This window comes from Acinonyx jubatus, chromosome A2, assembly GCF_027475565.1.
Source record: "Acinonyx jubatus isolate Ajub_Pintada_27869175 chromosome A2, VMU_Ajub_asm_v1.0, whole genome shotgun sequence".
Taxonomy (NCBI): domain Eukaryota; kingdom Metazoa; phylum Chordata; class Mammalia; order Carnivora; family Felidae; genus Acinonyx; species Acinonyx jubatus.
The window spans coordinates 14,052,501-14,075,121 of NC_069383.1; the positions used below are offsets into that span (position 1 = coordinate 14,052,501).

The 22,621-nt window shown below is 46.5% G+C and overlaps 1 protein-coding gene across 8 annotated transcripts in view; it reads left to right on the plus strand.

Moving 5' to 3' along the window:
• The window catches only part of DENND2A (DENN domain containing 2A), a 101,975-nt gene that overhangs the window by 57,170 nt on the left and 22,184 nt on the right, over positions 1-22,621 (plus strand). For 7 of the 8 annotated variants that reach the window (XM_027075610.2, XM_053217995.1, XM_053217998.1 and 4 more), the window contains 8 exons: positions 4,363-4,456; positions 4,994-5,044; positions 6,156-6,343; positions 11,041-11,150; positions 12,115-12,184; positions 13,479-13,556; positions 20,003-20,143; positions 21,837-21,985. In XM_027075610.2, coding sequence (XP_026931411.2) covers positions 4,363-4,456; positions 4,994-5,044; positions 6,156-6,343; positions 11,041-11,150; positions 12,115-12,184; positions 13,479-13,556; positions 20,003-20,143; positions 21,837-21,985 — 881 coding nt within the window. The remainder of the gene's footprint in view (positions 1-4,362; positions 4,457-4,993; positions 5,045-6,155; positions 6,344-11,040; positions 11,151-12,114; positions 12,185-13,478; positions 13,557-20,002; positions 20,144-21,836; positions 21,986-22,621) is intronic. The other variant, XM_053217997.1, reaches the window with a different exon arrangement.

Here is a 22,621-nt window from a genome sequence, read left to right on the forward strand (position 1 = left end):
GCTTGTGATCCCACACCACCTTTCCAATGCCCCTCCTCCAAGGGCCTCAAAAAGCAGAGCTCCGTTCCTTGTGCTGTGACTCAGACTTTGGTGAACACCAGCTACAGAGGTGGCATCGTGTGAAGCCTGTGCTCCGGGCCAGCACTTGTCAAAAATATCTTTCCTGGCTCTTTGAGAGAGAGAGAGAGAGAGAGAGAGAGAGAACCCGAGCAGGGGAGAAGCAGAGGGAGATAATCCCCAATAGGCTCCACGCCCAGCACAAGCCCAATGCTGGGTTCAGTCTCACAACCGTGAGATCATGACCTGAGCCGAAATCAAGAGTCACGCTTCACTGACTGAGCCACCCAGGTGCCCCTTTGCTGCCTCTTTTTAACCGGAAAGGTAAAACATCAAAGGATGTTTCCCTTTCCTCAGCTCCAGCCCTGCTGTGCTGGTCCCTCTTCACTGGCCACTTGGGTACCAACTTCCTATGAGAACTGTTAGAGCAGGAACTCTTCATTTCAGAATACATGGATGGATGGATGGGATTTAGAAGTCATGAAACCAATAATATCATGTAAAATTTTGTGTGGAGAGTTTTGGGGGGATAGATGGAAGAGGGAGAAGATGGTCTATAGGTTTCATCAGATTTCTCAAAGTGATGCATTGACCTGAAAATCATGGGACATTTACAAGCTGGTTCCTCCTGACAGTTTGGTTAATCAGTATTTTGAGCCATAATTTCACCCCTACCCACACCCGTTCCCAACATTCTCATTCAAGTGAAGTGAAGTCACCTTGACAATCAGAGTGCGTTCTGAAGAATAAGGACAGCCAGGGTCAGGTGATTGAGAAAAGACTAAAACCCACAGCCTGGTGGGAAGGGGTTGTAGGTGGAACAGGGGAGAAGACATCTTGCTGACAGAGGGCAACTGGAGGGGCCAGGGTGGAGCCAGGCCTCCTCCTTCTTCTGCTCTCCTTGTTGGGCCTTGTCCTGCCCAGAGTGTGGTGCAGGTTGCATACTGATTATTTGATGTTTGCTGAATGAGCTCCACTAACACAGGGACCCAGTGTCTTTCAGCACAGACTCACTCCCGGGCGTCCCGTCGACCGCCTTCCACAGTCACTGTCCTGTGCTATCGTGATAGCTGCTCCGGGGCCCCCAAAGTGTGGCATCTCTAGGCACTCCGTTAACTCCCCTTCCGCTTTTTCTGGGACTGTTCATAGGTCTCTGAAATATCAAAATCCTACATTTGCGGAATAATTAAAAGTGACCGTTCACATCTGTACTGACAGCCTTACCATCATTTTAACAAATGAAACAGAGATAATCAAATGAATTACGTGTTGGGTTAAAAGAGCTTTAACACAACTCTAAGTTTGAGTACATGATTTTCTTACCAAGCGTTTAACCTCTGTCTCCTACCCCTGTCCTTTTACCCATCACTCCCCCATGTACTATTTTAATGTCTTTTATTTAATTATTAGAAAAAAATTGTTTTAATTTTTTTTTGTTTTTAATGTTTATTTTTGAGAGAAAGCGTGAGCGGGCAAGAGGTAGAGAGAGAGGGAGACACAGAATCCAAAGCAGGCTCCAGGCCCCGAGCTGTTAGCACAGAGCCCGAAGTGAGGCTCCAACCCACTAACTGTGAGATCATGACCCGAGCCAAAGTCGGACACTTAACCGACTGAACCACCCAGGTGCCCCATTTTTTTTAATTTGAGAAAGAGAACACAAGTCGGGGAGAGGAGTAGAGGGAGAGAGAGAATCCTAAGCAGGCCTTATGCTCAGTGCAGAGCCCTTTGTGGGGCTCAATACCACAACCCTGGGACCAAGACCTGAGCTGAAATCAAGAGGCAGACACTCAACCGACTGAGCCACCCAGGCGCTTCTAATATTTTTTAAAGGTTTTTTGAGACTGAGGGAAAGAGAATGCGTGTGCGCATCTTATGAAAGTAGAGGTGGAGGGAAAGCAGGGCTAGTGCTGCCGCTATGTATGTGTTTAATTTGCAAATGCAGCAGTTCGTTCCATGTTAAGATACTGCCTGAAATGGAAGTGTCACCGGCACTTACACAGTGCACAGGCACTTGGCCTGCTCCTCCCCTGCTCATGCTCTGTCTCCCTCTCCCTCAAAAATAAACATTAAAAAAATAAAATAGTACATTCACACTGTTATACAACCATCACCACCATCCATCTACAGAACTTTCCATCTCCCCAAATAGAAACTCTGTACCCGTGAAACACTAACTCCCCATTCCGCCTTCCCCCCCAGCCTCTGGCAACCACTGTTCTGCTTTCTGTCTGTACAAATTAGCCTATTCTAGGTACCTTACGTAAGTAGAATCTTACAATCTTTATCCTTTTGTGACTGACTTATTTCACTTAGCATAACATCCTCAAGTTTCATTTATGTTCGAGCATGTGCCCAAACTCCCTTCCTTTTGAAGGCTGAATAATATTCCATTGTACGTACCACATTTGGTTTATCCATTCATCCCTTGATCGACATTTGGATGTTTTCACTTCCTGGCTATTGTGAATAATACTAGCATCTCACTTATGCATTGTCTTATTCCATAGGAAATGGGGCTAGCATTAATATTCCAGTGGTTAGAACATGTGTGAAAACCAGCAAGTGCCATTTCATGGGTCTGAGCTCTGAAGGAAATGGCTGCTTCATAAGAAGAAATATAAATAAGCCACACTGCAGGGATTAGGCGGTAAAGGCAGAGACCTCATTCAGGTTCAAGGCAAAGCCAGGACAGGGTTAGGAATGAGGAATTCACCAAGAGAGCTGTCAAGGCCAGTGTTGGGCCACCTCGCAGGACCCAGAGTGTGCAGGTGTGCAAAGATGTGGCAGGGCAGTGTCCTAACAGTCTGCAGAGCTGAGGGGCCGGGGCCCAGGCCCGCCACAAGGAGACCTGGAGAATGAGCCACCTTCCTCCATTGGCGGTCCAGTACTCCGGCTTGTGAGAGGAGCTGCTGAGCTGCTTCAGGGACTGGGACAGAGGGACGGAGGGCAGAGATGGGGATTGGCAACAGCTAACCCACTGTGCCCACCTGCATGCCCATCACCCAGTTCATCATAGCACATCCTCTCTCCAGTTCTTCCAGTGCAAAAAAGAATATAAAACTTTTCAAGGCAGCTTATAAACACAGCTCCCCTTTAAAATCACCAGTTGGGGGGGGGGGGGCGCCTGGGTGGCTCAGTCGGTTGACCGTCCGACTTCGGCTCAGGTCATGATCTCACGGTTCGTGAGTTCGAGCCCCGTATGGGGCTCTGTGCTGACAGCTCAGAGCCTGGAATCTGTTTCAGATTCTGTGTCTCCCTCTCTCTCTGGCCCTTCCCCTCTTAAGCTCTCTCTCTCTCTCTCTCTCTCTCTCTCAAAAATAAATAAACATTAAAAAAATATTTTTTTAATAAAAATAAAATAAAATCACCAGTTGGGGAGTACCCAGCTGACTCAGTCAGAAGAACGTGTGGCTCTTGATCTCAGGGTCATGGGTTCAAGCCCCAGGTTGGGTGTAGAGATTACTAGGGAAAATAAACTTAAAAAAAATAATAAATTCACCAGTTGGTTTGCCTTGACTATACACAGGTAGACTTCCCTTCCTCGCAACCAGGTGGAGCCCAGGAGGCTTCCACTGGTGAAATTTGCAGGTGCTGTAAAGCCTGGTGGGAAGCGACCCAGGGCTTCAGTCACCCGATGGGTCTGCTAGAGTCAGCTTGGAAAATGTGCTGCTCAGTAGTGGTGCCTGCCGAGCGGTAAGAGAGATCATGGAAGGCCTTACAAGTGTGGATGAGCATTCCTCCGCAGGAAGGGTGGTATGCGGGGTGCAGGGCATGGCTATGCAGCCCTGAGCTAGAACTTGAAAGCTGCTGTAATCCCTGCCCACTTCCTGCCCACAGCTGCTCACGCAGTCTTTGGCGTGTTTCCTACAAAACGGGCCCTGCCCGGGAAGCTTTTTATTTTTGCTGTCTCTTCCCTTTTCTTCCCCCACCACCGCCCCCCACCCCGGGGGGCACAAAGACTGCTCCCAAATCACAGTGACATCGCAGCATCGAAGGGGGAGCGACTGTCACACAATTAGCCAATGAAATTGCCTCCCTGTGTCTCAGCTGGATGTGTTAGTATATTCAGACCTCCCCTGTTCATACATCAGGGAGGCTGGCGGCCTCCTTTACTGTCCTCGACAGTCCTGTTCCTGTCTGGTAGAAAGGAGTAATTGAGAGATGCCAGTGGGCCCGTGGAAAGCGGCCCCTCCCTCCTTTCCCGGCCTTCCGTCGTCCTGGAAGAGAACGAGCAGCAAAGGAATCCCAGCTGCACATGGAGAGGAAGCCACTAACACTGGCTTTTCTTCTCCCGGTGTCTGGCAGTTGGTATTGCGAATCAATGCCATTTACGAGGCCCGGAGAGGAAAGAAACGTGTGAAGAGGCTGTCCCAGTCAACAGAGAGCAACTCAGGAAAAGGTATGACCCCCCGCCACCATCACTCGCGCCCCATCAATCTGAAAACAGATTCTTCCTAAAAGAGGCTTCCTGTGGTTCAGAGCTGGCTCACCAAAGATGAGAACAAGTCAGCCCTTTGTAAGAATCTCCTGTTGTCCACGGGACAGCGAGGACCCAGGAAAGACCTCAGCCTGGTGGCCTGTCCCGTGGTCCTTTGACTGTCCACCCATCAAGTCAGCCCAGTGCCGCATGCTCTGAGCTCACCATGGGAGCAGTTCTCTTTGCTTAGCACACATACAAGGAGCCAGTCTCTTTGGCTGTATTATTTTGATATAGGTACCATCCAAACTAGAGCCGCATTCACGTGGAAGTACATTTAGTTGGACAAAGACATAGTTTGTCCATGACATTTAAATTGACAAAAAGAAAATAGCCCCTCTGAAGTAGAAATCTTGGATTTACGTGACTGCATGCAAAAAGTTTCCTGTGTTAGAAAAACGCACACACGCAATTTTCTTCTATTGCCGTTTTTTGTTTGTTTGTTGTTTTTCTGTCCAGTGACAGATGAGAACAGTGAGTCTGACAGCGACACCGAGGAGAAACTGAAAGGTGAGAAGAGCAGGTGGTGTGCAGGGCGCATGCAGATGGCTGTGGCGCTTCCTGCTTAACGGGGGAGACAGGACAGAGTGTCCTCGCACGAGCCGGTTGGGAAAGGCGTGAATGTGAGGGGACAGGGGACCCACAGGGTTGCTCAGGGGCCGGTCAGTCCTGAGCATGACCAGATAGGACCTGTTCGGTCACTGAGCCTGTGGCTCCAGAGATCCAGGGTGGATATCACTGCAGTGGCCCCCATTCCTATGCCTTTCCGTTATCGGTGTTTTCCACTGCTGGCCTGGGACTCCAGGCACCTGGGCTCTTGTCCCACTCCCATGAAAGTTGCTGTAAGATCAGGAGGAAATCACTTAAGATCTCAGGGCCTCTATTCCTCATCTTTCAAATGAAGTCACTGAAGTAATTGGTCTCTGTAGATCTAAATTCATTGACTTCGGTGTAGGCTTTAGTGAGTTTTCCACAATTTCTCAGACCCGGGGTGGGGGGAAGCCAAAGAAAGCCATAGCCCAGGGCTGCTGAGGGAGGTGATGGGGACCAGTCTGCTTGGCATCCCTGCCTCATTCACCTCTCATGCCCACCTGCTCCCCGGCCCACCTCAAGAATGAAGCAAGTCCGTTTCCATCACATAGAATGATGGCAGGAGGGAAGGTGGGTGGGAGCTCTGAGTTAAGTCATGTCTCTGCCCGTTCTGTCACACAGATGTTCACAAAGTTCCCCGCTCCAAAAGCCTTGTGGTCTGGATTGTGTCACATCCCACAAACTGGAAGATGAAGGGAATAAGTGAGGGGAGGAGTCAGCGTCCCCCACCCCATCTGACAGAGGGACGCAAAGATTACTCAAACCACTGCACCAAGTCCACACGACAGACCCATGGCTGAGCAGAGCCCCTGCGTCCCAGGCTTCCGCACCCCCCACGAGCCGGGTGGCCTATCCAGTGTGGCTCACCCCGAAGTTGGCAGGGACCCCAAACAAAGGGCTCTGAGCTAATTTGTTAAATGCGGGAACACTTTTTTAGGATTGGAAGGAACACACAGGCTGTCACAGCCCCGTGCAGTGCCTCGTTGGGAAGACAGTGGCACGCTGGCACTCACTGTCCCTGTCCCCCTAGCTCACAGTCAGCGCCTGGTCAATGTGAAGTCACGCCTGAAGCAGGCTCCGAGATACCCATCCCTTGACCGGGAGCTCATGGAGTACCAGCAGAGGCAGCTGTTCGAGTACTTTGTGGTCGTGTCACTGCATAAGAAGCAGGCCGGGGCTGCGTATGTGCCAGAACTCACCCAGCAGTTCCCTCTCAAGGTATGGGCCCGGCCTCTGTGGCCTGCCAGGGGACTGCGGCGTCCTTGCCAACTTTGTGCTGGTATTCGTGGCTTCCGGGAGGTGTGGGAGTCTGAGGAGCGCTTGGTGTCTGGAATCTTGAACGCGGGTCGTAACTAGGGTATATCAAATGCAAAAAGCTGCTGCTGGAGAACTTGGGAGGTCCCAAGAGGTGGGAGATTCAGAGACTCACAAGTATGGACAAAAACACTGACTCACTTCCTGTGATCACTGTGCTGTCCCGACCAGCTTCTTCATCCTCCCCGTCTCCCTATGCAGCCACGTCTCTCCCCAGGCTATGCTAGAAGCCTCTTTCCCATCAGCCACACGACTGTCCCCTGGGAGTGTATGTTTGCTGAACATCTGTGCGTGTGCTGTGCACCTCTGGGTGTGCACCAGGTGTGCTAGGATCCCGTTCTAAGTCTAACATGGTTCGCGGCTGTGTGGATGTGGCTTTACCATACATTAAATCAGGTACCCAAAATGCACTGGCACTCAATAAAGCCTAAAATAGCATGGCCAATAATATATATATATATATATATAAATTTATATATATATAAATTTATTATATCTACTATATATATTATTGTTACATCTATATCTACATATATTGTTATATATATCTATATAGAGAGATATAGATATGTTATGTATATATCTATATATATAGATATGTTATATATATCTATATATATTGTTATATATATAGATATATATATACCGATATATATATCTATATATATTGTTCTTAGTCTTTGACATCACTATTAAATGGGTTCCACCACATTTCAATTCAGTCCACCCAGAATTTACTGAGACCCTATTACATTCAAGCTGTTTTCTGCTTGGCCCTACTGTTATAAAGATGAGCAGAATATGTTTTCCGTCCTTAAAAAGCTTACACTCTGACAGGAGGTCATAAGATAAGGATACAAAGACTCATGAGGCAGAATGTGACACTGTACGTGGCCTTCAGACAATGAAGGTGTTCAGAGACAGGAAGAGGGGAGGGAGGATGTGTCCTGGTCCCCTGAGGGCCTCCTTCTGCTGCCACTGCCCAAGCATGATCCCAGCATCTATGCTGGGCCAGCTTCCTTTTGTCCTGTCCACTGTGGTCCAGTGCAGTAATCAGGTCCTTGTAGTTTAGGATGGAAACGAGGTATCACTGAAGGAAATCATGGGCGCCGGCCCTCCGGACTGGCTCTGTTCACCTGCGTCCAGCTGACCTCCAGGGATGGTGTCCAGAAAACCCCAAAGCTATGAGTATGCCCACATTTGGTTGAGGCCTACACGGAGCAAGCACCCAGGCACAGAGGACTGTTCTTTTATCCTGTTTACTTCCCTCAGGGCCTAGCACAGTGTTGTACTCGTGGCAATATTTAATCAGTGTTTCAGGAATAAAGGCCTTAATTCATGAATTAATGATTGAATCACTATAACTATTGAATGCTTATAGTTTCCAACCTGGAATCCCCAGGCTCCTAGACATCCACATAAAACTTTTGAGGGGAAACATGTATAGTCATTGTTGGAAAGGGGACCAATCTGGAAATGTATCAAGAAAAAGTCCTCTATAATCCCACTCCACAGAGATCATTGCTGTTAGCATTTTGTCATGTTTCCTCCCAGACTTTTCTCATAGTGTAATTTTCTTTCTTTTTTTTTCATTTTTTAAATTTTGTTAAAGTTTATTTTTGAGACAGAGAGACAGAGCATGAGCAGGGGAGGGGCAGAGAGAGAAAGAGGTAGACACAGAATGTGAAGCAGGCTCCAGGCTCTGAGCTGTCAGCACAGAGCCCCACACGGGGCTCGAACTCACAAACCACGAGATCATAACCTGAGCTGATGTCAGACACTTAACCTACTGAGCCACCCAGAACCCCTCTCATAGTGTAATTTTCTAACAAAATTGATATTGTACGTTGTATAATCTTTGCATCGTGTTTCCTAAATGTATCATTATTTATAAACATATTTCCTATAAATTCTAAAACATTTTTTTAATTATATAAAGCTCTGTTATGTGGGTATGCCCTATTTAACCAATCTCTCTCTGCTGGAAATGTATCTTGTTGCCAGTGTTTCTTTACATTTCTATTTTGAATGCTGTGTGATCATTCTGTGCATGCATTTTTACAGATCAGGCTATTTTATATCTTCTTGCCTTTGCTTCCTCCTTTCTCCTCCCTTCTAACTTTTTCTTATGGTTTTTATCCCCCACTTCTAGGGTCACCTTGACCAAGATTTCCCCTCCATACTTGCACACTAGAGATCATGCCTGCCATGTTCCATTAAAATGCTTGAGATCATGTAATTATCTTTGTGACAGTTCATGCAGACTGGGAAATTTTCCAGCCATTTATGATCGCTTGTATTTGTGAGAGACCTCTTTATGTCTCACTTCCCATAAATGAGCTTGTGTGCATGTAAGAGCACCCATGTACACATATGGGTTGATAATGCCTATGTTGATGACAGCATGTGTAGGTACATGTGTGTACACACGTATGTGTGCCGTGCATGTGATCTGAGGGTGGGCGCATCCACAAGGATGGGCCAAGTCAAAAAGTGCTGGAACTCGCCTCCCTACAAGGTCTACTCTTTAGTTCTCTCAGGGTTTCCACTGTGGAAAAATGTCATTGTTCTTTCCTTTTGTATTCTTTGGAGTTTATGGGCCTTCACTCTGCGATGATTAATGACCCCTTCCAGCAACTACACCCAGAAGGTAGCAGGTATTTGCCTCTCTGTGAGATTATCCAAGGGTAGCCAAAATTAATGCTTTGGCAATGGTCTGAGCTAGTGAATTATCAACTCAAAAACTGCTCCTGGACAAGCTGGAATCTCGTTTGTTATGTTTCATCATGGATGGAAGAGGGAACCATTATTCTCTCAGTAGTGACTATTGATTCTGAAGAACAAAAACCAAGGGACAATTAATGACTGGCTTTAGGTCTATAAATAGTGGCTGTGTTTCATTCACTGATAGTTGTCTCAACCATTAATATTAGTAGCAACTTTAATTATATTTGCTCTAGCCCAAGGGGAATCATACTAGAAGTAGGTTTTATTTTTCTAGTTTTTTTTTTAATTTTTTAAATGTTTTTTCATTTTTGAGAGACAAAACACAAGCAGGGGAGGGGCAGAGAGAGAGGGAGATACAGAATCTTAAGCAGGCCTCAGGCTCTGAGCTGTCAGCACAGAACCTGACACGGAGCCCAAACTGACAAATGACGAAGCCGAAGTCGTACGCTTAACTGACTGAGCCACCCAGGCGCCCTTAATTTGTTCTGTTTTTTAACAAGAGGATATTCATCCAGTCTATGATGTCAGATAAAGCAGAGAGAAACAGAGATTGAGAGACTAGAGATTAAGATTCCTGGGGCACCTGGGTGGCTCAGTCGGTTAAGCGTCCAACTTCAGCTCAGGTCATGGATCTCACAGTTCTTGGGTTCAAGCCCCCTGTCAGGCTTTATGCTGACAGCTCATAGCCTGGATCCTGCTTCAGATTCTGTCTCTCCCTCTCTCTCTTTGCCCACCCCCCCCCCCCACACACACACACTGTCTCTCTCTCTCTTTCAGAAATAAGCATTTAAAAAAATTAAAAAAAAAAAGATTCCTAGCTAGATTCCACACAAGTTGTGTGATCATGGGCAAGTCACTTAACACATTAGGGTTTATTTCCTTATCTCTTAGATAAGAATGTCATGGAGTGCCTGGGTGGCTCAGTCAGTTAAACGTCCAACTTCAGCTCAGATCATGATCCCATGGTTCATGGGTTCGAGCCCCATATAGCTGTTAGCTCAGAGCTGGAGCCTGCTTTGGATTCTGTGTCTCCCTCTCTCTCTCTGCCCCTCCCCCCTCATGCTCTCTTTCTCTCTCTCTCAAAAATAAACAGTAAAAAAAAAAAAGTAAAAAAAAAGGATATCACACTTGATGATGTCTAGTTTCCTTTTGATTCTGACATTGAAGGTCATTGAAATTCATTGAAGTTTACAGTATAATATAATTTGACTGGATGTATTCACTAAGAAGTGTCATAAAATGTCTTTGCATGGGGCACCTGGGTGGCTCAGTCGGTTAAGCGTCCGACTTCAGCTCAGGTCACGATCTCACGGTCCGTGAGTTCGAGCCCCGCGTCGGGCTCTGGGCTGATGGCTCAGAGCCTGGAGCCTGCTTCCGATTCTGTGTCTCCCTCTCTCTCTGCCCCTCCCCTGTTCATGCTCTGTCTCTCTCTGTCTCAAAAATAAAATAAAAAACGTTAAAAAAAAATTTTTTTTTAAAAATGTCTTTGCATGGATCGAGGCTTTCTTGGGCCCAGAAGTTGGAAGACCAGATTTGAGGCTCTGTCCTGCAGATTCATGAGTCTCCTAGTTGAAGGGGATTGCTATGACACTTTTTCCTACTTGATTAAAATAGTTACATTCCAGAATGTTAAACATCAAAGATATTTCTCCAAAACAGACCAGTTTTTTTCTCCTGACTTGCCCCATGAGACTAGAGTTAACAGTGCCCTGGGGGAAAAAAGCCCCAGCAGACTGAGCTGCAAACCCTTCCTAATGTTAAGGTGGTGGTCTCCGCTGTGGGAAGGTGGAAGATGTGGTCTTGCCAAACATCTGCCTCTCTCTCCACCATGCTGGGGTTTATTCCCCAACCTTCTCTCACCCTTTTCCCTGCAGTTGGAAAGGTCTTTCAAGTTCATGAGAGAGGCTGAGGACCAGCTGAAGGCCATCCCCCAATTCTGTTTCCCTGATGCCAAGGATTGGACTCCTGTCCAGCAATTTACCAGGTATGTGCTGGTGTCTCCCTTCCCCACCCCGAAAAGCTAAGGCAAGAACCAGGGAGGGCGTCAGAGATGGTAGATGTCATAATTCAATCCTACCATTAAGCAATCCCGATGGGCCCCAGGCTAGAGGTTTTCCCCACCGTGTTTTAAAATGGGTATCTTTTAGAAGATACGAATCACCTTGCTAAGCATGCCCACTGAACGTGGGCATACGTTTGTTTGCCTCTGTGAAGGGCAAACATAGTTCTTGGTCTAGGAGATGCTAGAGAAACATTACCCATCACCCTTTCCTTGTCCCTTGTCCCTTGTCCCTGGAAACATTTCTTTAATAGCCCATCCAGCTGTTACTCGGACTGTGACAGGTTTACATTTCTGCTTTAACCCACATTGTTACATACCAAAATTTTTGTTATCGGATGTGTTAGCAATTGACCAAACTCAGTAGGCTGCATACTCTGTGTTTGAGGGACGCCGTGTTCCTTGAAGTTGGCCCAGCAGTCTCTAAGGGCAGTCTGAGCTTCTGGTTGGCTCTGAAGAGACAGTTCTCAGGGAGGGTCACCTGAGGGGCACTTCCAAGGGGGGCACAGAACTGCCCCAGTCTTCAGCTGCTCCTTTACTGAGTCACATCCCTAGGACAGCAAAGGCCATCTCCTCCTGGACCTCACTGGGGGCAGGAGTCACGATAGATTCTCCATCGGTGACTGCTGTGTTTCGGGCAATGGGACGGTTCAGGTGATAGAATGCTCTGAGAGCTCAGGGTGAAGAAAAATCCCTCATTACTCTCAGGGTGCACTGGCACTTTGGGTCTCCCTCTCCCTGACACAGACCCCAAAACTATAGGCGCACAGAGTCCCTGCACAGAGATGGACGGGCAGGACAGACACAGGCAGGTCCCTGTGATTGCTCACTGCCTGGTGTCTTTGGTTGTGTTCTGCTTTGTAATGCACTTTTGTTTCCCCAACCACAGTGAAACCTTCTCATTTGTCTTAACTGGAGAAGATGGGAGCAGAAGGTTCGGTTACTGCCGAAGACTGCTGGTTAGTACATTCAGCTCTCAGTCTGCAGGAGAAGAGGCAGGAAGTGTGACAGGTTAATCAGAGGAGTTAAAAACATGGAAGATTTGGGGGAATTACCTAAGTCTCACAGGTAGAAGGGAACAACAGTTCTGTCTCCTTTAAGAAGAAAATACTTGCTCCGTTATTTTCCTTGCCAAATGAAAGGCCTTTCTCTCTTTAAGCCAAATGTCCTTTCTAATAAAACATGCTACACAGACCCAGAGAGCTTATAGTGCACATTCATAATGGCTGCTAAGGGTCAAAGAAAGGTAGTTCTCTTGTTCATGATGCAGATCATTCAAGAGTGTGTTCTTCAGGGGCTCCTGGGTGGCTCAGTCGGTTAAGCATCCAACTTCGGCTCAGGCCTTGATCTCACCATCCATGAGTTCAAGCCCCATGTCAGGCTTTGTGCTGATAGCTCAGAGCCTGGAGCCTGCTTTGGATTCTGTGTCTCCCTCTCTCTCTCTGTACCTCCCCCACTCACGCTCTGTCTCTCTCTCTAAAATAAAAACATTAAAAAAAAATTTTTAAGTCAGGATTGGATTCCAGTGAAATGACCATGCTAACCCATTTCAGAGCTTGTCTTTTTGAGACTCATTCTTTTGAAAATCTTCAGTAGAAGCAAATCGTTTCCCTCTGAGTATATTTGAGTCTTTGACATAAGCCGATATAATTTAGAGTCAAGAATAATGCACAGCATACAGAAGGTATATTCAGTAATTATTTGTTGAATTAATAGTGAATAAAAAGTATGGGTAGCAATTTAAAAAGTTAAGTGGGAAAAAAATAAAAAGTTCAGTGGGATAATAAGTTTTCTTGATAAAATTACTATGACATAATGAGATTGATTTTCATCTTGGTTTGAAAATTAGCTTAAAAGGCAGTTTCCAAAAAGATTTTTCAGAAATGATTTCTGACTTGGAATTATTCTAATAAGCAACATGTGGTTTCAAGGTAACTCCTTAAGAGGAACCACAGGGATCTGGGTGAACAAGTTTAGCCTCCTTCCTTTATGGCTCCATGGGCCATTTTGAGTGCCTCCTGTATGCACAACACCCTCAATTTGGTCCCTTCAAGAGAAGAAAAATATATATACTACATGGCCAGAAGTGCTTCCCACTTATAAAATGGGGTATGGGTAACTACTTACCTCAGTGCGTTTTCAAAAGGTTCCGTGTGTGGAAACATCTGGCACATGATATGCACTTAAAAATGTTTGGGTTCTCTTCTCTGAAGTGCTAACACTCATGATTTCCTTGTGTTTCACCCCAAAAAGCCTGGTGGCAAAGGGAAGCGTCTCCCTGAAGTTTACTGCATCGTGAGCCGCCTGGGGTGCTTCAGCCTCTTTTCAAAGGTGAGGACTGGGGCCTTAGTGGAGGGAGGACACAGGAAACACCCAGACCCCTGGTACTTTTATAAGCGTATCCTGACATTTTCCTTCCCACTTCTCTTGTCACTGATATTGGAAATGAGAGCTGATGACGGTTGGCGCCCAGGAAAAGGGGGTGGGGGGAGAGTCAAAATAATTGCAGGTGGAGGATGGAAGGGGATGGAGGATCTTCCCAGAATATTCCCTATGGTTTACTTTCGTACTTCTCAGCCCTGTCTTTTGTCATATTAGCTTTTGCATGACAGAAAGGCCACTATAATGGATGGATGTCTAAGTATCTGTGTATATATATGTGTGTTGTGTGTGTGAGAGATTTATTATTGTAATTGTGCTCTAAATCTATCAAAATCCTTAATGTAATTTGGTCCTCTTTTTGGGAAGATAAGCCAATGTATCAAGACCTAGGAACTGCTGTATTGAATTGGCTCATCCATTCTACTATTCGGTGGGTAGAGAGAAGCTAATTACTATCATATATGATAATCTTAAATATTAGGTATAATCCAACATTCATTTCCTACATTAACGAGACATGACCATCTAATCCATAAATTGATTTTAAGTTCTTCTTGAGCATATATTTTAGTCTGAGCTTTCTTTTGAGAACTGAAGTCCTATGTCTACTGTCCATGGATGGAAAGCAGCATTTCCTAAAATCATTCCGAAATAAGTCTGCTTCCTGCCCACTGTCCACTTATACTCAGAGGAAGCCTGACTTCTACTGATCTGGTGTAACCTCTTGCCTTGGTAGAACTTATACTTCTATTCAAGTCTGTTAGAAATAAAGGATGATATCAACTTGTCTGTGTTCCTCCCTCCACTCCAGTGAGGTGGTAAGCCTTTCACATTGAAGTTGGTCATTTGCAGACTCTAGGAAAGCTATGCATTGCTGCTCATGCGGGTCTTTCCGAGGGGGTTGTTTAAATTTGTTTTTTAATGTTTTATTTATTTTTGAGAGAGAGAGAGTATGAGCAGGGGAGGGGCAGAGAGAGAGGGAGACACAGAATCCACAAAGCAGGCTCCAGGCTCTGAGCTGTCAGCACAGAGCCTGACATGGGGCTCAAACCCGTAAACCACAAGATCATGACCTGAGCCAAAGTCAGACTGAACCACCCAGGCGCTACCCCCCCCCAACCCTGCCCAGGGTTGTTTTTTTTTTTTTTTTTTTTCCCTCAACGTTTATTTATTTTTGGGACAGAGAGAGACAGAGCATGAACGGGGGAGGGGCAGAGAGAGAGGGAGACACAGAATCGGAAACAGGCTCCAGGCTCTGAGCCATCAGCCCAGAGCCTGACACGGGGCTCGAACTCACGGACCGCAGATGGTGACCTGGCTGAAGTCGGACGCTTAACCGACTGCGCCACCCAGGCGCCCCAGCCCAGGGGGTTTTAAACATGGAAATAAGGCTGTAGGTCACAGCCTTTGCTGTTCAGAGAATGCTTATGAAAGGGAGAAGTGGAACCCCTCCCATGAGTCAGTCTAGCGTCCAGTGGCAGCTTTGGAGTTCACATGAGCCCCATTGTTTTGTCGTGGACAGGGGCTGACAAGCAAGTAAACGTATTAACATACTGTATGTGTGCAGTTCTGTGTTTTCATGGTAGTTTTGTTACTGGGGATATTGAAGGGTGTGTATGATAACTTGCCAAAGACCACACAGCAAATATGCTGGATAGAACCAGAAACAGAGCTTTAGCAAACTGATCTCTATAAACTCGGCCTATTTCCAGGTGAGGGACAAGGATGACTAAAATGACAAATTGTCCTTTTGTACAGAAAAAGGAATCAGGGGCGCCTGGCTGGCCCAGTTGGTAGAGCATGCAGCTCTTGATCTCAGGGTTGTGAGGTCAAGCCCTACACTGGGCCTGGAGACTACTTAAGAAACAAAAACAAAAAACAAAGAAAGAGGAATCGTCTTTAAGAACAGCTCTCAGGGGTGCCTGGGTGGCTCAGTCGGTTAAGCAACTGACTTTGGCTCAGGTCATGATCTCACAGTTTGTGGGTTCGAGCCCTGCATCTGACTCTGTGCTGACGGCTCAGAGCCTGGAGCCTGCTTTGGATTCTGTGTCTTCCTCTCTCTCTGCCCCTCCCCCACTTGTGCTCTGTCTCTGCCTCTGTCTCTCTCTCTGTCTCTCTCTCTCAAAAAATGAATAAAATATAAAAAGAAAAAGAAGAATAGCTCTCAGGGGCGCCTGGGTGTTTCATTCGGTTAAGTGTATAACTTCAGCTCAGGTCATGGTCTCATGGTTCATGGGTTCGAGCCCCACATTGGGCTGTCTGCTGTCAGCTTGGAGTCAGCTTCAGATCTTCTGTCTCCCTCTCTCTCTGCCGCTGTCCTGCGCACGCTGTCCCCCCCACCAGCTCAAAAATAAACATTAAAAAAAAAGGAACACCTCTCAGAATCTCTGAAGAAAGGTATATCATTAAATATGACTACAGTCACACTTTGTAACAAACCACAGTAGCTTAAACAAGCAATCATTTATTCTTACAGACCTGCAGGTCGGCCGGGGCTCAGCTCAGCTCATCTCCCCCTTCCCCCCATCCCTGGGCTCGCTCTTGTGTTGTGGGTAGGCCGGGGGTTGGCCGACCTGGGCTGCCTGGTCTCTGCTGTAGGCTGCAAGGCTGGGGTTGGGGCTGGCTCACATGTCTGTCATCCTCCTTGGACGGCGAGCTGGCCTGTGGACCTCTCCAGCAGTTCTCGTGGCTGTGGCAGAAGCCCCAGAAGGCCGCGGAGACACGTAAGGCAGCCTTCCCGAGGCCTAGGCTTAGACCTGGCACGCTGTCACTTCTGCCTCAGAATTCTTCATCCTTTTGTTATTACCACCTAGCCAGAGTTCTAAGATTTTTTTTTTTCCCTTTGGGGCACCCGGGCAACTCACTCGATTGAATGTCTGACTTTGGCTCAGGTCGTGATCTTGTGGTTTGTGAGTCCGAGCCCCGTGTCAGGCTCTGTGCTGACAGCTCAGAGCCTGGAGCCTGCTTCACATTCTGTGTCTCCCTCTCTCTGCCCCTCCCTCTCTTGCACTCTCTCTGTCTCAAAAATAAATAAACATTAAAAAATTAAAAAAATTAAAAAAGATTTTTTCCTCCTTCATTGCCTCCCCTCATAAAATTCTTTTTAATTTTTTTGTCATATTATTTTTTTATTGTGCTAAAATATACATAACATAGAAGTCACTATTTTAACCATTTTTTAAGATTTTATTTTTTTTTAATTTTTTTTTTTTTTAATGTTTATTTTTGAGAGAGACAGAGAGAGACCAAGCATGAGCAGGGGAAGGGCAGAGAGAGAGACACACACACAGAATCCAAAGCAGGCTCCAGCCTCTGAGCTGTCAGCACAGAGCTCAACGTGAGGCTCGAACTCACAAACCCGGAGATCATGACCTGAGCCAAAGTCGGATGCTTAACTGACTCAGCCACCCAGACGCCCCTTAAGATTTTATGTTTAAGTAATCTCTATACCCAATGTGGGGTTTGAACTTACAACCCCAAGATCAAGACTCTCTTGCTCTACCTACTGAGCCAGCCAGGCACCCCTATTTTAGCCATTTTAAGTGTGCAGTTGATTAGCATTATGTTCATTCACATTGTGTGCAACTGTCACCATCATCCATCTCCAGAATTTTTTTACAATCCTGAATTAAAATTCTGCACCCATTCAACACTAACCTCCCCGTTCCCTTCCCTTCCCAGCCCCTGGCACCCACCATACTACTTTCTGTCTGTGTGAGTCTGACTACTCCAGGATCTCATGTAAATGAAGTCATATATTTATCCTGTTGTGACTGACTTCTATCACGTTAGCATATGTCCTCAAACTTTATCCATATTGGAGCATATGTCAGAATTTCCTTCCTTTTTAAGGCTGAATAACAGTCTATTGCTTGTATACATCACATTTTCTTTATCTGTTTATCCATAAATGGACATCTGTGTTGTTCCCACCTTTTAGATATTGTGAATTATGCTAACCTGAAAATGGCCATTCAGATGTCTGAGTCCCTGCTTTCAAATTTTGGGAGTACATACCCTTTTAAGTGTGAAATTCCTGGATGGTAGGGTAATTCTATATTTAATTTTTTGAGGAACTGCCACACGTACAATCTTTTTAATTTTAATAAGAAATTTTATTTAACCCACATATCTAAAATACTAGTATTTCAGCACTTCATCAATATAGTCATTGATATTTTACATTCTTAATTCTGTATTTTGAAATCTACTGAGTGTTTTTACATTTATAACACACATCTCAGTTCAGACTAGCCATATTTCAAGAGTTCAATACCTACACGTGATATTATTATAAATGGGTTTTTTAAGTTAATTTGTTTATTTTGAGAGAAAGAAAAGGAGAGCGTGAGTAGGGGAGGAACAGAGAGGGGGAGAGAGAATCCCAAGCAGGCTCTGTGCTGTTAGCACAGAGCCCGATGCAGGGCTCAGTCTCACAAACTGTGAGGTCAAGATCTGAGCCAAAATCACGAGTTCCATGCTTGGGGCACCTGGGTGGCTCATTCGGTTAAGCATCAGGCTCGGGTCATGATCTCACAGTTAGTAAGTTCGAGCCCTGCATCGAGTTCTCTGCTCTCTCTGCTGTCAGCACAGAGCCCACTTCGGATTTTCTGTCTCCCTCTCTCTCTGTCCCCCTCCTCAAAAATAAATAAACATTAAAAAAAAAAGAGAGAGAGATGGGGCACCTGGGTATCTCAGCCAGTTAAGCATCAGGTCATGATCCCACAGCTCCTGTCTTCAATACTTGTGTCGGGCTCTGTGCTGATAGCTCAGAGCCTGAAGCCTGCTTCGGATTCTGTGTCTCCCTCTCTCTCTGCCCCTCCCCCATTTGTGTTCTCTCTCTCTCTCTCTCTCTCTCTCTCTCTCTCTCTCTCTCTTTCTCTCTAAATAAACAAAAAAATGTATGCTCAACTGACTGAGCCACCCAGGTACCCCTATAAATGGCATTTTTATTAAAACTCTTTGATCCACAACTAGATTATGGAGGGTCTTACATTTAGACCTTTTAGAATAACAGTTTTATTGAGATGAAGTTTGTAAACCATAAAATTCACCCTTTAGCACATCCACACAGTTATGTAATTATCACCACAATTATAGGACATTTTTATCAACATTTTTATAGAAACCCCTATACCCATTAGCAGTCACTTTCTACTTCCAGAAAGCAGTCTGCTTTCCATCTCTATGGATTTGCCTCTTCTGGAGTTTTTATCTAAATGGAATCATACAAGAAGTAGCCTTTTGTGACTCGGGTCTTTGACTTAGCCTAGTATTTTCAAGGTTCATCCCTGCTAGAGTATGAACCAGTATCTCATTCCCTGTAGTGGCTGATTATGGCATATAATGGAACATCACATTGTGTTTATCCACTCTTCAGCTGATGGACATTTAGGTTATTTCCCCTTTTTGGCTACAGTGAATAATAGGGTTTTTTTTAATTTTTTTTTAATGTTTATTCATCTTTGAGAGACAGAGAGAGACAGAGCATGAGCGGGGAAGGGGCAGAGAGAGGGAGACACAGAATCCGAAGCAGTCTCTGGGCTCTGAGCTGTCAGCACAGAGCCTGACGTGGGGCTCGAACTCACGAACCATGAGATCATGACCTGAGCCGAAGTCGGAGGCTCAACTGACTGAGCCACCCAGGTGCCCCTGCTGTGAACATGAATGTGCCAGTTTTTGTGTGGACATATGTTTTCATGTCTGTTGGGTAAATGTCTAGAAATGTAATTGCTAAGTCATATGGTAACACTGTGTTTAACCTTTTAAGGTACTGCCAGACTGTTTAGCTATTTTACATTCCCACCATCAGTGCATGAGGGTTCCAATGTCTCCACTTCCTTGCCAACACTTACTATTGTCCGTCTTTTGGTTTTAGCCCTCCTAATGCGTGTTAAGTGGAATCTTATTGTGGCTTGTGTTTGCATTTCCCTAATGGCTACCCCCAGAGAGACTTTAAATCCACAGATCTACTGTATATCTTTTTATGTACTGTCGCCCCTTAAAAGGCTACAAACCATTATAGTATCTAAGTTTTCTTCATCACCACCCCCAAGAACCAATTTTTATCCCCTTAGGGACAATATCGCTCCCATTAAAAATGCATATTTTAGCCCAGTAAGTTACATGTCCAAACCCAAAGTCAAGCGGGTCAAGGAACTTCACCCCTTTGGTGGAAAGAACTGCAAAGGCACAAGGCAGAGGAGGGGTACACAGAAAGGAGATTTGGGACAAAACCGTATGGGGTGAAAGACGCTTAAAGTTTGGCCTGATGAGGACAACAGGGCTTCCCCATAATTCTTCAGTCACTGTGGTGGGCCCACTTCATCGAGAACAGAGCAATACCTTGGCACCCTGACATCAGGATAGCTAAGCTGCTTTGGTGACCCTTGCAGATCTTGGATGAGGTGGAAAAGCGACGAGGCATCTCTCCTGCCCTGGTACAGCCCCTCATGAGGAGTGTCATGGAGGCCCCTTTCCCAGCACTGGGCAAGACCATCGTCGTCAAGAACTTCTTGCCAGGATCAGGAACTGAGGTAAGCCATCAGATTCCTATTGTCTCCTAGAGGAGAGAATGGCCCAGACAGCCAAGTCCCAGTAAACCAAGCAAGGGGCTGGCTTTCAGTGGTCTGTCTCATCGCCTGATGTCACATTCAGGTGCATGTAAAATCCACCCCAAGTCCTGTCTATCCATTCGAGGATTCATTCCCAGACAGCATCCCCAGCTATGTCATGGCAGTATATGGTGTTTCTTTGCATGACCTTGGCCCCACAGATTAGGGACCTGCATTGAACATCCTTAGCTACTCTTAATAGCCCATTACTCTCATAGATAGCATTTGAACCCATTTATGTTTTTGGTCTCTGTCACCTCTATAACTTCATATTGTAAGATAGATTATTTTCAGGGAAGACAAGTTCAGATACTACTTTTTTTTCATCTGTCTAGGACTTTGAGGCATGTTCCCCTCCTTGGCTGGGTTGGGATTGAATGCAGGATTTTGTTTTTCTCCTTCCCATTCCTTTTATATGGCTCCGTGGACATCAGAAGGTACATCCCATCCTGCCTGAGTATCTATTTATTTCCAAAAGCCCTTGAAAAAGCAAAGTCACCTCTGGAGACAGGGGAGGGGAGGATGGGGAGGGGAGGATGGGAAGGGGATATTCTGCCACAACTCATTTTCCCAGAGCAGAGAGAAGCATTCTCCCTGTTGCTGGAGAGTCTTGCACTGTCCTATACCAGATACAGGCGACTTGGCCATAGGGATATTAACATGAACATGCCCCACTGTGTGGGCAACACCGGGCAGGCATGGTGCTCAGAGTAAAACACTGGTCTCTGCTCACTGTGAAGGAGTCAGCTATTAAAAGAGAAAAACAGGAACGACTGGGTGGCTCAGTCAGTTACACATCCGACTTTGGCTCAGGTCATGATCTCACGGTTTGTGAGTTTGAGCCCCGCGTCAGGCTCTGCACTGACCGCTTGAAGCCTGGAGCCTGCTTCAGAATCTGTATCTCCCTCTCTCTACCGAACCCCATTCGTGTGCGCTCTTTCTGTCTCTCTCTCTCCCTCTCTCAAAAATAAATAAACATTTAAAAAAAAGAAATTAAAAAAAGAAGAAAAGCACACCCAGGAGTAGTTGACTTGAGATGAATTTGGGAACATTTCAACAAGTACAGAATGAGAAAGTATGCCCACTGAACATACAAGCTGTAAGACACATCATAGGGAAGGGACTGGTATGGGGTTGGGCTCACTGAGAAATGCCTTCTAGAGGAGGTGAGTCTTGAAAGTGTTGCTTGGATCTTTTGGTTCTTCTGCGTGAGCCCTTGACTCCATTCCAGCAGGTAATATTCCCTTGTGAGGCAGACACTTCCCTGTGGGACTCTAAGTGATGGGATAGCAACAGTCATGGCACTTCCAGGGAGGGGCGTGGTCCACATATGTCATCGCCAGCCAGAGCCACCCGCCATTTTGGGTCAAGGGCCATTGATTGAGCCACCCTATGTCTCCACCTCCATCCGAACTTTCCTCACACTCAACTGCGACAGAGTCACTTCCAAGTGTACGTGCTCCCCAGTCTCCTAGGATCTTTCTTTTCCCCAGTCGCCTTGTCTTCCTTGTTTCCTTTCCCTTTTCGCCTGCCAGTGGGTGCGCCCTGCTGAGGACCTCAGAGCCCCCGGCCTGGGGTGCGGCCCCTCCTCACGGCTGCTCCTGTTCCCCGGCAGGTGATTGAACTGTGCCGCCCGCTGGACTCCCGGCTCGAACACGTAGACTTTGAGTCTCTCTTCTCCTCTCTCAGCGTCCGCCACCTGCTCTGTGTTTTTGCCTCCCTGCTTCTGGAAAGGAGGGTCATCTTCATCGCAGACAAGCTCAGGTACCAACCGTGGCCTCTCCTACTAAATAAAGTGTCTGAATGACAGTCGGTCTCGGGCTGGCTGGCACGTGTAGGGCAGGTGATTGTCGGGGACTGCCAAGGAAGCACCCTGAGGGAAGAGTGCGGGCCAGTGGGCAGCGAGGAGTGGAGATCTGTAAGGCACAGCGGTTCTGAAACACCGGGTAAGCCCACGCCTCCCTACACACTTACCTGATTTGCAGCCTGCCTTCCACCCGTTCGACTGTGTGCTGGGCGCTCTGCCGTGTGCTGGGGGACCGACGGTTCTAGAACTGAGCAGACCACCCAGTACTGTGTTGTAAAGGCTTACCAGAGCAGTGTGTTCTAGACAGGAGGAGGGCCCTCCTCCTCAGAGGAAGCCAGTTCTGGCTGAGTCCTAAGACTAACAGCAAGTAGAAAGCACATTCCAGGCGAAAGGAGCAAGGCAAGGAGGCCGGAGGCCGAGCATGACACCTTCAGGAACTGTAAAGCCGTTGGCTGCAGCTGAGCCCAGAGAGGAAGGCCCAGGAGGAGGCAGGGAGCCAAGGTTCACAGACAGCTGCAGGGTTGTGCTAGAGCACAGATGTATCCCAAAGGCGCTCCTCTCAGTGCTAAAATAAATTACACAGAGTCACACAC